The following is an 18,537-nucleotide window of genomic DNA, read 5'->3' as shown; positions in this document are numbered from 1 at the left end:
GATTTATTGCAGTTGAAAGGAGACACAAATCGGACCGTCTGATTTGTGGTTTATGGAAGGCAGTGCATGGAAATCGGATCCACCGATTTCATGCTTTACATTTAAATTTTTTTGGGTCCAAAAAATTCGGACCCAGCAATTTCTTTGCTGGATGAGAAAAAATTTTACAAGTCATGAAATCGGACCCAGCGATTTTTAAACCATCACACTTGCGTAAAGCAGCATGTATTCTCATACCCATGTGATACTCCATCTTCTTTCCAATATGAAAAATAAAAAAGTGTATATAGTCATTAGCGATGAATGTAATATAGAACTTTATATTGCAATGAGTTATAATTTAAATGGTGTAATCTCTATTTTTTATTTAAAAATTTTAAATTTAAATTTTATTTTTAGTTTAAAAAATATAAAATTTTATACTAATTTTTTTTTGGTGACGAATTTTATACAAAAATTTGATTATCTTTCACTATTGTTTGAATTTTAAGTATTAAATATAAATTTAAATATTTTAATGTAATAATATAATATGATGACATATAATTAAATGATTGAGTAGGAAATATTAAATTAATATTATATTAAAACAAAATTTTGTAAAATATAACACAAAAAGACTTAATAATTAATTCAGATAATTTGATATATCATTTATTCTACATAAAAAAAATATTTAAATATTATAAATAAATTTATGAGAAATGTTATGGGGCAGAATTTCTGTAGATTTAATTATAGAAAAACTTTATCATCATCGTGATAATACTAAACGAACTCAATTTTAATTAAGATAAAATAAAATAGAATAATCTCCTCCTTGTGAAAAAAGGGAAGTGCTGAGAAGAATTGGTTTTCTATGGGGGACCGTGGACTTTCATCAGTTGAATTTTCAGATCCACCAAACCCAAAAAAATAATCGAATTAAACTCACCGAAACACATAGAGTCGTAGACACAGATAGCAGAAAGATAGGGAAAAAAAAGGTTGAAACATTTTGGGTTTTTGGGAACACACGGAGACAGAAAGGAAAAGACAGAGAAGAAAAGTCAGAACTGTCACAAGATTAGAGAAATATTGAAGATTGAAGATTGAAGCTTAGATCAATTTTCTTTTTCTTGTTTTCTGTTTTGTCTCTTTTGTACTTTTAGACCGTAGTAGTTACTTATTGGATGGTTGGTGGTGGTGGAAATGGAGAGAGACCGCCGTGGAAGGCGGCAAATAGCGGCGGCGGCGTGGAGGAGCAGCCACCACAGAGACCGAGCATCACTCTGCCCACACGTGGCGGTGGTGGTGGTAGTGGTGGTTCCATGGAGAGTCTTTTCGGCGGCGGTTTCAGCCCTGGTCCGATGACACTAATCTCAAGCTTCTTCGGCGGCGACGATGGCAATAAGTCGTTCTCTCAGCTGCTCGCCGGAGCCATGGCATCTCCAACGGCGGCGGCGGGGACCAGTGGCCTGATTGATTCTCCTTCTGCCTTGTTTTCATCTTCTCAGGTAAATAACTAAGCACTCATCACACCATCTTCTCAGAATGTGTGCGTATTCTTATTATTTGGACCTTTGCGAATTCTCTGTTACCTTTTTGGCATCAAATAATTTTTTTACTTTCAAATTTTACTTTTTCTTAAAAATAATTATTTAGTTAAATTTTCAGTAATATTAAATTAGCTTTTAACTAAATTTAAAACAAAATTTGTCCTTATTTAACCTATGTCATTTTTTCAATCTTGTGTAATGTTTATTCTAATACTATTATTGCCGTTGATATTAAGAATAATTTTATTAAGCTTTTTGGAACTTCAATTTTTAATTTATCTCGCATATCATGCTAGTTAGGTAGATACCATAGAGAGTAATATATTATCCTTCTAAGTATTCTCATAATTAATAATTGTTAACAAAAATTTTAGTAAAATCACAATTTAATAATTAAAAAATTATTAAAAGATAGGTATTTTAAAAAAATAATTTAATTATTAATTTTTTTAAAAATATTTTAGTAAAAATATAATTTAATCAATAAAAAGATAATTTATTAAAAGATATTTTAGTAAGTAAAATTTAATGATAAAAAATAAATTTTTGCTAATGAATTTTTTTAAAAAAATAATTTATTTTTTTTAAAAAATAGATAAAGTTAATATTAGTTAACACAAAAAATTTTAAATGGATTAAAGATGAGGTTTAATTTTTTAAAAGTTAGAAGGAAGAGAAATGTATATTTATAAAATAGAGGGGAGGGAAGTGTCATTTTAACATCTCGTAGAAGAAGAGAATGAAATTTTCTCTTAATAAAATGGATCTCACATAAGAGGAAAATGAAATTTTTTCTTAATAAAATGGAAAATTAAAGTAGTTGTTTTAAATATTTTGATATTTTTTAAAAATAATTCTTTTAACCCTTTTTTTATCTAGATAAAGAAATTTAAATCCCTAACCTCTTAAATAAGTATAAAGAGATGATGCCATTTGAGTTATAACTCATTGTGATTGACAAAACATATTAGAAAGTGAAAAGTTTTATAAGTATTCTTTGGGTTGAATGCATCAAAGTTTTCAATTTTGCTTCCTTAATTAATATCTTAGAATACTTGTCAACAAAATTTTATCGTAATTGGGTAATGTGTGAAACATTATCATTTATCAATGTGGTTTTTTTTTTTTTTTCATTTATTCATCTTTTTTCAAAAGCATTCATGGGCTTATTTTATTTTATCAAAAATGTTTAATAACAAACAATTTAACTAAAAACAATTAAAATTTATTTTATTTAATATTTATTAATTAAGGTTTAGACCTAGTCAATGTATTGAAAAAAATCATTAATTATTACAATAATTAATATTAAATAAGACAAATTTTAGATGTTATTTTATACATAAAAAAAGCTTTTATTACAAAATTGCTAGGAAATTAAAGCTTTTATATAAAAAATTGCTAGATAAATAATTAGTTTTTGAAAATTATAAGTGATTACTGATTATTATATAGAGATGTATATTATGGCTTCTACAAGGATAAACATCTCTCTTGTTTTTAGTGTAATTTTATGTTTTCAACAAAAATAAATTATTTACGTGAGTTTTACTTTAATATACTTATACTTAAAAGAAAAAAAAAAAAAAACAGAAAAGTTTGTCTGTTATCTAATCAAATTAATGCGTATAGATTATTTTTAAATGGTGTATTTAAAATTAATTATTTTCATGATAATACATTATTGAATGTAGATGCCAATGATTTTCTTTAAAAGTAAATATGTGAAAATACCCAAGAAAATATAAATTATTAAATCTATTTTAAAAAAGTAAAATGTTTAACCAACTTAATGAGTTTTTCTTATAAAACAAAAGTACATGTTATTATATACATGCTTTTATTAGAGCAAAATTATATTGATCATTATTTATTGATTTAGCTTTTTTTTTTCCCTCATAAAATGAAACTCTTAAATACTAGTTACTCTTAAATTGAAAACATCATATACTCGGGAAGTACCACATTGATCTATGTGGGTGAATAGTATTTGTATCTGAATTTGTCTGTCTTTGTATCATGTTATGTGCAATTGGCCGACCTAGAGTTTTGGGTTTATTTTCTAAATTAAATTATGAATCATTAAATAATGTTACATGCACACATTTCGTTACGTCCTATAACTGTGGGATAGTATGTAACAGTATGTTTAGTTAAGACTTAATATAATAGCGTGAGGAATTGAGGATCCTCCAATGCATATGTAAGTTTCGTCACATTTATATTAACTAAACAATAAAACAAATATTTTAATTAATGCAAACTTTACATGTTGTTACCTTTGTGATGTGTAATATAAAGATAATGGCACTTAAGTCTTGTTGTGACTTGGGAGTGAGATCATTGTAGTATGTAAATACCAAATTAAAGTCCACTGATTAATAATGAGTAAGGAACCATGCTTTTTAAAAATTTTCATAATAGTAGTACTAATAATCATTACAACGAGTATAAACTATAAAGTTAAGGTCAGTTTTCTTAAAAAAACAATGGATTAATGATTACACACAATTTTCCATAATCATTTCATAAGGTCTGATGAAACTTTTCTTTAACAATTTTTCTTAACACAATTTTTAAGTATAAACAATTTGTATTAGCTAGAAAGTTAGAAGTTTGATGTTTTTTTTTTATGTATTTGATGAGTTATTTTTAAAAAATCTAATAAAAATAACCTTCATACGTGCCTTATAAAACTCTAATTTCTTGATTGTGCTCTTAATCGTGAAAATAAATCATATGTGCCTTTACCTGTGCACAATCCCTTATCTATCAATGCCCACTTTTTCCCATTATTGGAACAATTAGAAATTTAGAATCAATACCTTCAACCATAATCCATTTTCATTTCATGATCATACACCCTTTTCATTTCTCGTTTAAATATTTGGATTGAAATTTGAAAACGATCGTAACCATAAATTGAATTGCCAGATTTAACGCATCCAATATACCAAAGTTTTTCAAAAACCATCAATTGAACATATATAATATACCAGAAAAATTATTTGTGTGTATGTGTTTTTTCTTTCAAATTCTATCCAAGTCCTTCTTTCTAATCTCTATTTTAAACCCCAGTAGATTTTGTGTTATTATGATACTTAATATAGTTAGAGACTTAAAATCAGTTTAGATTGACTTTTGAAAAAAATATTCATTTTTTTTATCGTTTTTAAAAATATTTTTAAATAAAAAGTTATTTCATATTTAGATAGATTAATAGATTTTTTAAACAAAATTTTCAAATATTAAAAACTTCCTTTGTGTTTTTTTAAAGAAATGTATTGTTGATTTTTGAAAAAAAAATAATTTATTTTTTTAATAAAAGTATTTTTTAAGAGATATATCTAAATATACTTAAAATTTAAAAAATGTTATTTAAAAAAAATCAGTCAAAAAAGTCAATTCAAACAAATACTTAATTAAAACATTATTTGTACATCGAACATTACTCTTTATACATTACCATGTTTCTGAATTTTTAGCTAGTTATTGTAATCAACTAAGCATATCATGCATGGTTATAATTGGTGGTGTACATTGCAATATGTCAAAATTAAATCTAAATCATCTAAGAATAGAAATATATATCAACAGGTGTTGAGATGCAAAGTAACAACTAAAAATATCCATTTACATGATACTACAAAAAAAAAAAAATCAATAATAATAAGTGTACATCAAAAATAGCTACTAAATTAGTCATTCAGATAGAATATATGTTAAAATATAAAATACATATCGAAAATAATATAAACAATACATGTATTTATATATAAATGGATAGATTTAATAACTAGTTTTTTGTGTTTTGCACAATATTTGGAAAAGAATATATATATATATATATATATATATATATATATATATATATATATATATATTATGCATAATGAAAGTTAACTACTATGTATTTATGTATAAATATATATGTTTAATTTATTTTTAATATATATTTTATATTTTAACATGTATTTTATACATGTGACTCATTTATTGATAAATATTTGATATATACATAACATGATTTATTCATGCATGGTATTAATGATGCAACAAATGCGGCTAGACTTGGTAGCAATACCCAAATCTATAGGTACCCAATCCGGTCCTACCCGATCGAAGTGGGATAATAACCCTACATAGGGCTGACAATGGGTAGGGTAGGGTAAGGTTTGGCCTCTACCCTAACCCTATCTTTGGCTTGAAAATTTTATTAAAACTCTACCCTACCCTACCTGCGGGTTGAGAATCTCTCAACCCTAACTCTATTCGCACCCTAAAATTCTAAACCCTACCCTACCCTATCTGCAGAAATATCAAATTTTTTCAAAGTAAATATAAAATTCAATCATTTCGAATTTTATACATATTAATAACATAAAAAATAAAAAATTAATGCTCTAAATTACTAAATTAACTAATTAATTTTAGTGGTTGTTTATTTATTGTAAGTCATTACATAAGGGAGATTGTGGGTTCAACTCTTACTTCCTTCACTATATACCTAATTTTTATAAAATATATTTTATATATGAGGTGCGGGTAGGATAAGGTAGGGTACACCCTAAACCCGTACCCTACCCTACCCGAGATGGGCAGATTTTCTTCGAAACGAGTGTTTGAGCGAGACTGGATGGGGTCAGGTTTGGGTGAACTCGTTCTGGGGTATATATATTATATAATAATAATATAAATATATAAAAATTAATAATTTTTAAAAACATATAAAATGAATCATATATTTTTATTTTACTTTATGTATGAACATGTAAATTTTAAAATGTTATCTAATTATTACAGGAATGACTAGGTGCAGGAATATGGCGGGAACAGGATATAATAGTTTAAATTTTGTAGATAGAAATAGGTAGTATCTGAGTTGAGGAAGAACGGGACAAGCCGAATAGGGTGAAAATCCGCCTATACTCTTCCGGTTGCCACCCATAAATACTGCAATGATTTCTTAGGATGCAGTGCTCCGAGCTTCCTATACACTTGTTAAGAAAATAATAAAAAAGAAATTTGTTACTCAACTAAATAATGACCTGAAAGTTTTCCATACATTTCATGCATTAAAAAATTATTTTGCTTCCATAATATCTTTTTTATTTGTGTTTTTTTTTAATTTTAAAATATGTATAAGTGAGTAAATAAACAAAAATACACATGAAAGAGTTTGACGTGGATAAAAATGCACACCATAATTCATAAATATGAAAGTATACTCTTAAGTTTTACAAACTCAAACTCACCTCATGGCACAACGTGGCATTTTTGTCCATCGAAAACAATCTTTTAGATGTACTTCAATATTTATAAGCTTTTGTGTATAATTTTTGTCCACCCCAAATTCTTTCCTGTGTACTCCATTTATATTAAATTAGGAATAGTTTAAAAATCATCTCAAAACATTGAAACACATACAAATACAAAAACAAATACAGATACAATGACAGCGAGTACAAAAATATCTTTGATAAAGACAACAAAATTGTTCTATCTGTCCCAAAGAAATTGGTTTAAATAAAACATGATATAAAAAAAAGGGCAGTCTGGTGCGAGGTTCCAAAAAAAGACTGTATTCAAAGGAAGCAATGTACGCAGTCTAACTGATAATTACATTTATAACTGTTTCAACAACATCAACCCGTGATTTTGTTGTCTCCGTCTCAGTTGTTTCATTCTTTGTATATTTGTATACTAAGAATAGCTTATAAAAATTGTACCTTAGTTTAATAGTAGACAAAATGAATATCTAAAATATTTCTTGTGTGTATTAATTGGCTGTTATCTGCGGCACATGCAGGTTCCCCTAGGACATCAGCAGGCATTATTAGCACAGGTCACTAGTCAAGGAACACAACTACACTCAAGTATGCAAGTCCAACCTCAAGATTCACTGCAAACAATGTCTGCTACTACGACATTCGCACAAGTTCACGCTGCAAACACTTCCAACAACAATACTAATCCACACATGGTAGAGCCTTCTTCTTCCTCGTTGAATGTTGATAAGCCTGCTGACGATGGCTACAATTGGAGGAAATATGGCCAAAAACAGGTAAAGGGCTAAGCATGGTGCCTGTCTGCATTAGATTCTGCTATCTTAAACTTCTTAAATCTTTAAATAAACTTTTAACTACTTTTTGTTTAAATTTTGTACAAGTATTTTAAGTTGTAACCACAGTTACATCGAAGGCAATATTCTATTTGAAAAATATACATGACATTTTGGTACGTAGAGGAATTGATACGTGGTACGCCTCCTAATTGATAAATTCATGTAACTATGGTTGTAACTTATGTAATCAACATTGATATTTGCATTTGTGAAACATAGGTGAAGGGTAGTGAGTTTCCTAGGAGTTACTACAAGTGCACTCATGCAAGTTGTCCTGTGAAGAAGAAAGTTGAGAGGTCATTAGATGGACACATTACTGCAATTATATATAAAGGAGAGCACAATCACCAGCGTCCGAATAGGCGCTCGAAAGATGCTGCCATGGCATCGAGTGAAGGCTCAAACATGCAAGGGAATGCTGATTATCATCATGATCATGGTACATGTGCTAATCACCCTAGAATGGATGCAGAATCTAGTCAGGCTACAGGTGAACACCTTTCAGGAACAAGTGATAGTGAGGAAGTAGGTGATCATGAAAATGAGGTGGATGACAAAATTGTTGAGCCTGATCCCAAGAGGAGGTAACATATTCTGTGATCATGACTTTACAACTTTATCAATTCATATAATTGAAAAGCTTAAAACACTTTTTTAATAAGTTGAATTAATTTTGGGGGAGGGGGTGTTGGGTGGGTTAAATAATGTGAAGTTTCTTGTGTTTTTGCATACATTTATTTATGCAACAACTGAAACAAGTGCGCTCAATTTATATAAAAATATGTAATCATCGTGCAGAAATCTTTAGTAAATCTGCATAACTTATCTTTATGATATCTTAAAAGGGTTACAAATTCTGCAGAAATACAGAGGTGACACACTCAGATCCAGATTCTTCACATAGGACAGTCACAGAGCCAAGAATCATTGTGCAAACAACAAGCGAAGTTGATCTCTTAGACGATGGCTATAGATGGCGAAAGTATGGACAAAAAGTTGTCAAAGGCAATCCATATCCTAGGTGATCATGTTTTTCATAGAAACTTTTGATACCATCTATTGAACTATTTGTCAACTATTATGGTTGATCGTAGTAAGCAGGGCGAATTACATCGATCTCCTCTAACGTTTGGTGAAATTATTGTGACCGTTGATTTTCTTGTGCCTGGAGAATGAATAATAATGCTTGTTTTGTATAATGTTGTAGGAGCTATTACAAATGTACAACACCAGGTTGTAATGTTAGGAAGCATGTTGAGAGAGCTTCAACAGATCCTAAAGCTGTCATAACAACATATGAAGGAAAGCATAACCATGATGTACCAGCAGCTAAGATTAATAGCCACACTATTGCCAACAATAGTTCATCACAGTTTAAATCACAAAATAGTAATATACCTCAGATGCATGGTTTTGGAAGCAAAGGTATTGGGGTCAATGAGCAACAGCAACAGCCTGTGGCGCGTCTAAGGCTGAAGGAAGAGCAGATAACATAGGTCCTTATTTGATAACCATTTCAAGACAGAAATACAGAAAACACCACACAATACATAAACAGGCGAAATGTCACTGTCTTGGGAGAAAAGTTATCTAATTTTTTATTTACTTAGAAACCAATAATAGTAAGGGTAGAAATAGAGACAATTTTTTTTTTGTCTTGTCTATGTTGTTGTAATTTTTGTTTTGAGACGCTTACCAAACACAGTTTTTAAGATTGGATGGAAAATAGTATCTTCGCTTTCACATTACATCTCTGTGTTAATGTTTAATTCTTTTTCTTCTTTAGGCGAAAAGATTTTGATTAATGGCTTATCAATCCAATTTCTAGTATATAAAGTAGTTTAACTATTATTCTCTTCCAGCACAACCACACCCTAATGAAAGAGGCTTTGGATGATGATATACCAATTTGTTCCTTTTTTGTACATTGAAAATATGTTACTATGTTAGTTATGTTCTTTTAATGTAATTGTTTATCACCTCATCATGTAATACCTTGCTTTATGATATTTATCTTTTTTTTTTTTTGTATTTATTCCGTTTTTATACCAAATTGACATAGTTTTTTAATTGAAAGTGAGTACAATTGGGTTGCTTAATTTCAGATTATATATTATTACAGAGGAATATTACTATTTATATAACTACTGAAGTTGTTTAAATAACTTTACTCGGTAACCTTGTGCAAACTGTCCATGACTTTTGAAAAGATTTATAAATTTTTAAAAGCAAGGAAAAAAAACAAAAATTGAGAAAGAGAATCTATGAGATTCACACCTTTATTACTAAAGATCAAAATTATCGAACAACTTTGAGTTGTACAAATAAACACAACCGATTCTACAAACTAAAAAGTCAAAATCACAGCACCACTTCCTTGGGGTGAAGCTCTCAAAGTGATCTTTCAAAGTCCACATCTAACCATCCCCAACATAATGTTATTATTTCTGTGTATTTATTTGGGGTATGTACAATGTCACAAGGGGTGCACGCTTAATAATAACAAACACAGGACTTTAGTACCATACCATCACCAAATAGTAAATGATTAGAAAGAAGAGAAAAAAAAAAGGGAAAAACTAAAGGAAAAAAACAAAAGAACTGCACATAACAAAATGATCAAAGTTCTCTTCATCTTTCTTTCTTTTTTCCTTCTTCTTTTTGCCGTTAATTAAATAGATGCCACCCTCCAAATTATATTAAATTATGAGTCAAACAATCAATTTCTCTTAATTCCCCGACAGATTCTCAATTGATGCCTGCCTGAATCAACCATCAAGAGTAACTAAGGTCGGAATTTGACCATGGTTAACAAAATCAATTTTGTTCAATCTTAAGCAGCACAAAACTTGCTCTGGAAGTTCTTCTTCCTTTTGTGCCTGTTAAAAAGAAGAACAAAATAGAGTTATCAAACAAAATAGTGCTCACTAAAGAATTTTACTAGGAAACTTATGGCAGTAATAAGAACACAGAACACTACACAATTTTTCTTATTTTTAGGGAAATATTCAGAGTGAGTGATGCAAATATAGTCTCTCTCACAAGAAACATATGAGTTGATACATTTTGGTTCTCAAGGAATATCAGATAAGATATTTTGGTTCTCAACAAATTTTTATTATTTATAAGTCCTTGAAAATTACTCTCATCGGACAAATTGGTTGCTCTGTTATTTTGAAGAAGGATTGATTTATCTGATAGTAATATATTTTTAGACCTAATTATCTTATAATAAATTATTTTAGGGATTTATTTGTCTAATATGCATATTAAAAATTTGATTAAATGGGATCAAAGGACCAATTTGTTTGACGAAAGTAATTTTTGAGAATTTTTGGAGAATACAAATTTGTTAGGGACTAAAGTGTCCAATCTAAAGTTCCCTTGGGGTATTGTAAGTGTACCTGAATAGTTAAGCCAACATCAAGTACTGCATTCTTTACACGGTCTCGGAGTGAGTCAAGTCCTTTCCTAGAGATATAGCTAAACCGATGTATATCCAGGTCTATCTCAAAGTAGTTAGGTCCCTGCAAATGAATTTGTATACTTAGTTACAATAATATATGGACTATGTAGTAGAAAAGTGAGGTTCAAGCTATATACTCTGCAAATGTAATCATTACATATAAGAAATGTGCAATGTAGCATTAAGGTAGATGAAGGGGCAGCTGAGCACACAATGTAGCATTCACAAATTATTTTTGATGCAATGATAGTGTAAAAAGTTTAATACTGTCAAAACTAGTTAACTTTGTCAATGTATGTGTAAAACCTCTTTATTATGACAATGTACGGAAATAAAATCTAATAACAATGTTGGTGACATGATGAACATCATATGTAATTCAATGACTATATTTCAAATGATTAATATTTTAGAAATTGCAGAAGAAAGAAAAGATATTTTTACCCTAAAGAATTCGTGTTGAGGGCGTGAAAGCACTGGCTTGCCATTGTAGGCACTAACAAGCTTCCTTTCAGCAGAATTGAGACTCATGTCTTCTGGATTTACTACACCAGCCAGAATTTTTAGCCTTTCCCTGAAAGGAACCGTGTTCTGCTTTCTATATCCTTTCACTGTCTCCATCTCATCATCCATCAATCTCTGCCAAACATAACAACATTATTAGGAAACTGCGGCATGGAGACATTTCTAATTTGTTGTAAGACTACTGTTATCTATGTTTTATGACAATTGTTCTTTTCATTATAAATCGTTGTACTCAGACTCAATTTGTATGTAGATATATTGATTAATTGATGTACCAAAAGAGTTGAAATGATCTTTATTGCGAATCTTAAATTTTTACTTCGATGGCATCACTACAAAGTTAATAACTTTATGTTCATTCATTTCTTTTAGACAAATAATTTAGTGCAAGTATATGCTTAAATAAAATGAAGAAATATGGCAGCAATTGAACGATTCTTTACTGAAACTTTACAAACATCAACCACAAAAGGAAGAAGAAATTGTTGCTGTAATGATTTGTACACAATTCTTTACCTTGATGCTATTGCGAAACTGTTGCGAGATCTCTGTTTCAAAATTTTCCGACAATTTAAAGTATAGTACAAGGCTCAAGCCTTCCCCATTAGCATTACCAAGAAACATGCTAGCAGGATAAGTTGGCAGCTAAAAAAAAAAGGAAGATAGTTAAATTATGCACTCACTCTTGTGTGCTATTTAATGAGTATTTATATTTGAGCATATAATAAGAAAAAGGAGCAAAACCTGAATATTAACAATGAGAAGAGAAGGAATGGTCCCATTTTCTTGGAAAGACGGAAGTTCAAGATGCCTAGCAATGTGATTTATCTTCTCCGGACTTGCAAATAGATCAACACCTATTGGTATATAAGGACTATAGGCTGGAGCAGAACACTTTGCCTTGTCCCTGCACAAATATTTCATCATCATATTATTGATTAGATGCAAATCAATGGACTAGCTAACTAACATGGCCAAGAGGTTAAGAAACAGATGCAAATCTTCTGGCATACTTGAAAAAGCTTTCGCCACGGAGCTTAAATACGGATGGCGAAATTTCACACCAGGAAGCAGGAGATGCAGTCTCTTGCTTTGATTGTTGAATCAGAAGCCCTGCTTGGGGACGGTAAAGGTATTTCTCAGATGGGCCTATTCAACAAATGACATAGTAATTAGTTAGTATCATAACTCTGAAGTTTTCCAGACATTTTACTGAACCACCATCCTAATAAATTAATGCTATAACAATTTTTTTACCATCTTTGAATATTTTTTATTTATTGTTATAGGTGCAAGCCCCACTCTCTTTCATGCAATCATTTCCAATCACATCTAGTCTAGTGTAGCCACTCATCCATCTAATTTTCTACCCAACACTCCATTCGATGATATATAAGTGAACACTGGATCCGGTCTCTGCCATTCACAAGAAGGATAATATGACCCTTAACAAAAAAAAAAGGGGGGGCAACATGATCCTTCTTTATTATTTCAAGACAACACAACCCCTTCAATTAAAAATTCATCAAATACTAACAGAAAGTGATTGTGTCGGTTTTATGTGTAATCTATGAGATCTTAGACGCCCCACAAACTATTAATAAGTTTATTATTGAAAATTTCCTTCGTTGGTGATGGTATGGTGGAAAACAATCATTGCCAGAAATGATGCCGCAATAAGAAAAAAAAAAAGCGCAATACAAAGATTTTTCAAAAAGGAGAAAAGTGTTAGACGAAAAAATGAGAAAAGCAAATTGTGACGTAGATGGTGTTGGTGTTGGTAGAAGAGATGATGATCGTAATAAAATACGATGACATAACAAAAATAGAAGTTATAATGAAGAAGATGAAAGAAGTGGTAGTAGTAGTGTTAGTAATTGGTCTTGTTGCAGCATAAAACTCTCTGGGATTTAAAATCTTATAAATTAAAAATAAAATTGCCATAAAATTAATTTTTCTTAATATTTAACAGACTTTCTAATGTAGTTTTGCATTGTCTCAATAAAACATTGCTAGCCTAATTGTTCTGGAGTAAAATTTATCCACAAGCTTTAGTTGAACACTGTTTATCACGGGTAGACCCTAAAACACTCCTTCATTGTGGGAAGGTGTTTTCTCCATATTTCACTTTTAAATTTGAATCTATAGGAATCATACTTAACCTACATTTTCGATACACGTCATCTTGCTTCGACTGATACAAGGAGTATTACCAGTTACCACTAGAGCTAACTCAAGAGGTAAGATAGATAAATGTAAGAATGGAGAAAAAGCTCAAAAAAAATCCAAAGTTGTGATGTTTGCTCTTAAAAGGTGATAAATCTATATAAAAAGAAATATGAGTGAAAAACATTGAACTAGAAAACATAACCTTAAAAATTATATGAACTTACATAAGTCAGTCTTGTTAGTTGCATCAACTGATTTTCTTTTAACAGAAGAAAACAAAACTTGAGCTTTCTCTCCTTTCTTATCTATCTTGAGGTAGCTTTGATAATACTCCTCAATTTTGGACCCTGAATCTACAATGCAGGATGTACTACCATATTGTACACTTCCCACAGCATTATCCGTGAAGGGAAAACAATCTGTTACCCATATAGACAGAGGAATGAACAATTATATTTAAGAAAAGAATTTGTCCACGGAACTATCTTTTATGAAGAATGTTAGAATGATAGCAAAATTTATTAGTTTTTATATTAGTCAACCATATTTAAAAGTATACATTAAAAATATGGTATTAAATTATTAAACTAAAAAAATTGAATTTATGACTAAAAGTGTTGAAAAAAAATAATAAATTATGTTGGCCTTGAGTTTTTTTCATCTTTTAATTAGTCATCAACATTAACAATTTTATTTTATTATAAAATTATTTAATTTAAATATTTTTTAAAAAATTTAAAATTTAGAATTTAAATTTAGAATTTAGGATTAGGATTTAAAATTTAAAACTTAGGACCATCTGCAACAACAGTTGGCAATGATGGTAGGTAGCCGACGAAAAATGAAATTGTAGTGTTAAAAAAAAAAGGAGAAAAGGAGAAAGAAATAAAAATTAGTTTTTAAAAAATTAACTAATATTAATTAAAAAATATTAATTTTTCTAGTTTGTTGTTATTAAAATACACTCTATTTTGTTCCCAATGGAAAAAAGCCTTTTATTTTGACGACTAAAATGGTCTTTTCAGGTATAATCATTGTTAGCGTCGTTAATAGTTAATACGGGATGAGCCAATACATTGGTCCCATTCTTTTTTATTCGAATTTTTTTTATTCAAAATGTTTCTTTTTAAACTCTGTAGAACTAGAGGCCTGAAGAAAGTTTCTTAATCCAAAACAATATCCGAAAAGAAAAAAGAAAAACATAAAGAAAAACTGCTTTCCCTAGCATAATTCCAATTCAATAATAATAAACTACCAAATCCCAAAAAAGGCTTTATGCCTTGGTATTTATTGTTAGGACTTCAAATATTATTACTGTCAGTAATTTTTATTTCTCAAGTACTATCACCTTATCCCGTATGAGTGTATTTTACTACTGTTATGCACATAGTTAAAATGAGTAGAATGATCTGGTGTCTAAGGATAATTAAGGGTAGTTGGATTGGATTTTCTAACTGAGAAGAGAAAATCTTCAGGTTTAGAAATTAGAAGGAAAAGGGAAGGGAAGGGAAGAGATATTGAGAATATCTCAAATTTTTAATTTGGAACTCGAGAGAGCAGTTGGATTTCTTTAATACCTAGCAATATTGATTTTTTAATTTTCGATTAATACATACTTTTTAAAAATTTGTCGCTGGGTAATGGATTGCTGTATATATAAGGCGAAATTTGAACTCTTAACACTTATTTAAAGTGAGAATGAGCTTACCACTCAACCAACCCAATTGGTTGATTAATATATTCATAGTTTTCTTCTTCATCATACTAGGTTTCCAACATTTATACCCCAAACAAAAAGACTGAAAATAGTGTACCAATTTGCTTACTCTACCTAAATTCGTTAAGTTTGTGGGTTATTTGAACCAGATCAAAATGAATAATATATTTTTATTTGCTAACTCACTGTTTTATTCAAATTACCTGTTCGTTCATTCTCTAATTATGGAATTTTTATTTCATTAGCTCATTTGACTTTATTTTTCTTCACACTAAAATGATTATAAACAACACTTTTTTTATAGGTTACAGGCTTTACACTTGAGTATTGGTTATTTGCAGTAGAGACTAGAGAACGAAAATAGTTGTGCAAAAATAATATTCCTAGAAAGAAGGTATGATAGAATACAAGGCAGAAGTTACAAAAAAAAATATAAAGCCTCACCTCCAAGCACGCTATTGAAGTCATCATCTGAATCCGAATCATGATCAAGAATACTAACTGAGTCAAACCAAGCCTCTTCTTGGATTTTTCCTGTAAAATACCATGTAATAACTTAGCTCAACATGTTTATCAAATTATGCCTATAAATTAGCATGTTTCTCCGTTTACATTTTCAATTTTAATTTCAGAACGAAATTTTTTCGTTTACAAAAAAAGTAAAATTCATTAAAAATGAAAATAGAAATGAAATCAACATTTGCATTCAGTTTCTATTTTTATTATTTTTTATTTTCTTTTTAGTGTTTTTAATTTTTAATTTTTTTATTTTTTTACGATATTTTTCGATTTTGTAAGTCAAAAACTAATTTAACATAAGTCTAAATTTCAATTAAGAATTTATTATTAGTTGATAACTTGACACAAATACAACGGAATTCAAAATCTCAACACTTCTTAAATAAATTAGTAAGATAATTATTATACTAATCAAAATTTGTTAGTATTTTTTATTTTTAAAATTTTATAAAAAATAAAAAAACTAAAAACAATAATTTTTTTTAAATATTATTCGTATACTAAAATTAATTATTAAAATTAATTATTAATATATTCATATATATTAATATATATATATATATATATTTAATTTATTTTTAATATATATTTTATACTAATAAACTAATTCTAACTGTAGATGATGATGGACACGTAAGATAGTTGTTTCTCTTCCCTTCACAATGAAAATTAAAATTCCTGAAAATCAAAATAGAAATAAATACGCAAAGAAACGCATCCTTAACACATAAACGAGAGAGACGAAGAGGATAGATACCGTTGGCATCGATTTGAGTATGATATTGGAGCTGAGTAACATGAATCTTCTTATCAGATCTCTTGGCACCACCCTTATCAATCTCCATTTGAATGTAATCACTAAGAGTGAAATCAGCTCCCACTCCTGCATTGCTAAGCCTCTTCAATGGCGGCATGTCGACGGGAATGGCGGTGGCCATGTTCCCTCTTCTCTTTCCATTTTTGTGATTCTTCCTCTTGTGATTCTTCCCACCCTTCTTCCCAGTTGGGTTTGAAGCACAGCTTCCCATTGTAGAGTTAGCTAGCTTTCTTACTAATCCAGCCAACATTTTTGCTTCTTGCTTTTACTTTCTTCTGTTCCTCCAAAAATTGATCAATTCTGATGCTGCAAAACAGAAAGAACCCGCCAACAACAATTATCAATCAATGTTTACATGAGAATAGGAAATAAAAAGTGCACACTAAAAAACAAAACATAGAATTAATTAAACATGCCTAAATTAAATTATAGATTTTAGATACATATAGCCATAAAAAATATACTAGGATTGGAAAAACGAACATTTAAGGGATGAACTAAATTTAATTAAAATTGAGATATAACAACATATATAGTCATAGGTATACCTTACAACAATATCAAGTTAAATTAAACTAATGTTCCAGAGTTTTTCGTCACCAGGAGGCCATGTAGGCTATTTCACAAAGCAATGGCTTCACACTACCCGTTGAAGATAGCCTAAACAAAACAATAATTATTCAGATTTAATTTAAAACACAAGAAAAGAAATAATTAAATAATTTAAATTCATTAATCAATGCTCAAGTTGGTCAAGCAAAAAATAAATAAATAAACGAAAGGTTCTCGGTAGCTGTATAGCATTATTTTTCATTATTCAGCAATAATTAGACTAAACTTCAATTCAAAAACAAGAATATAATGTGCTAAACATCGTCCTTATTCATGTCGTGAGGTGAAAATAGAATACAAGGTTATATTATGATTATGATAATGCTGCAAATGTTTAAGGAAGTAACACATTTGAGCAAAGACACGTGAAAAATTATGAAAGGAAAACATCAAATTGGATGAAGGTCTATAATAAACGCATGCATGAAGGAGCTAATAACAGAATATAAAAAAGGTGTGTGACTTTCAATATTTCTCAATATGTTCTTCATCCATGAACATATTGATAATAACAATAATACTAATAAAAGAAAAAAGAAGCCAAAAAGAAGAATAAGAAGAGTAACCTGAGGAAGGTAGAAGCATGAAGAAAGAAAGAGGAGAAAATGAAAAGAGGATCCTTCGTTCCCAGAAAAGGAACTAGGATTCCTCTCTTTTTTTTTTGTTTTTATTTTTGTTTGTGTTTTTTTTTCCTCTCTTTGGAATGGAATGGATTATGGAGAAAGAAGAAGACGAAGAGAAGAAAAAGGTTACAGTTTTCGTAAAAATGGGGAGAGAGAGAGAAAGAACTGCAGAAAAGAGAGAGAGAGAAAGAGAGAGCGGTGAATTCGGATCCATATTGCATGGTTGTCACACGCACTCTCCTTTCCTTTCAAATCTGTTTCTATCTTTCTTTGTCTCAGTTCCCTCTTCTTCCTCATCTCTTGTTATATCTATCTGTTTTTAACTTTTAATTTGTTTCAGCAAAGCCTTTTATTTTAGAAAATATTTTTTTCCTTCGATAATTAAGTAATGATAAATATTAGCATAAATAAATTTGAGTATGAAAAT

General features: G+C 29.4%; 2 protein-coding genes across 3 annotated transcripts; one reads left to right on the top strand and one right to left on the bottom strand.

The window, feature by feature from the left end:
- The first annotated feature begins 737 nt into the window (after nt 1-737).
- On the top strand, nt 738-9,410 carry LOC107643570 (putative WRKY transcription factor 4). The gene is made up of 5 exons (XM_016347251.3): nt 738-1,496; nt 7,348-7,602; nt 7,882-8,246; nt 8,525-8,683; nt 8,870-9,410. Exons 1-5 carry the CDS (start codon nt 1,173-1,175, stop codon nt 9,156-9,158), a joined length of 1,392 nt encoding a protein of 463 aa, XP_016202737.1. The 5' UTR covers nt 738-1,172; the 3' UTR covers nt 9,159-9,410.
- A 553-nt stretch (nt 9,411-9,963) lies between these two features.
- Nucleotides 9,964-18,233, bottom strand: LOC107640562 (beta-hexosaminidase (DUF1336)). Of its 2 annotated transcripts, XM_021123708.2 has the most exons (11): nt 18,054-18,233; nt 17,424-17,535; nt 16,816-17,181; nt 15,984-16,073; nt 14,047-14,241; nt 12,667-12,802; nt 12,398-12,560; nt 12,170-12,298; nt 11,573-11,767; nt 11,067-11,189; nt 9,964-10,541 (listed from the first exon to the last, which is right to left on the bottom strand). In XM_021123708.2, exons 3-11 carry the CDS (start codon nt 17,123-17,125, stop codon nt 10,431-10,433), a joined length of 1,452 nt encoding a protein of 483 aa, XP_020979367.1. In that variant the 5' UTR covers nt 17,126-17,181; nt 17,424-17,535; nt 18,054-18,233; the 3' UTR covers nt 9,964-10,430. The 2 variants fall into 2 exon arrangements, with proteins under 2 accessions (XP_020979367.1, XP_016199560.2); XM_016344074.3 differs by lacking the exon at nt 14,047-14,241 and having other exon boundaries at nt 18,054-18,232.
- Between the last annotated feature and the right edge of the window lie 304 nt (nt 18,234-18,537).

This window comes from Arachis ipaensis, chromosome B5 (assembly GCF_059453495.1).
Source record: "Arachis ipaensis isolate K30076 ecotype BB chromosome B5, ASM5945349v1, whole genome shotgun sequence".
NCBI classification, from domain to species: Eukaryota; Viridiplantae; Streptophyta; class Magnoliopsida; order Fabales; family Fabaceae; genus Arachis; species Arachis ipaensis.
Note: the sequence above shows the minus strand (reverse complement) of the source record. Positions and strands in the feature narration are given on the sequence as shown.

Coding starts and splice junctions, on each gene's coding strand:
- LOC107643570 (XM_016347251.3), top strand. CDS start 1,173: ATGGTTGGTGGTGGTGGAAATGGAGAGAGACCGCCGTGGAAGGCGGCA. Junction 1,497..7,347: donor CCTTGTTTTCATCTTCTCAG/GTAAATAACTAA, acceptor CGGCACATGCAG/GTTCCCCTAGGACATCAGCA. Junction 7,603..7,881: donor GGAAATATGGCCAAAAACAG/GTAAAGGGCTAA, acceptor TGTGAAACATAG/GTGAAGGGTAGTGAGTTTCC.
- LOC107640562 (XM_021123708.2), bottom strand. CDS start 17,125: ATGTTGGCTGGATTAGTAAGAAAGCTAGCTAACTCTACAATGGGAAGC. Junction 11,768..12,169: donor AGTTTCGCAATAGCATCAAG/GTAAAGAATTGT, acceptor TATGTTTGGCAG/AGATTGATGGATGATGAGAT. Junction 11,190..11,572: donor CTCAACACGAATTCTTTAGG/GTAAAAATATCT, acceptor ATTCATTTGCAG/GGACCTAACTACTTTGAGAT.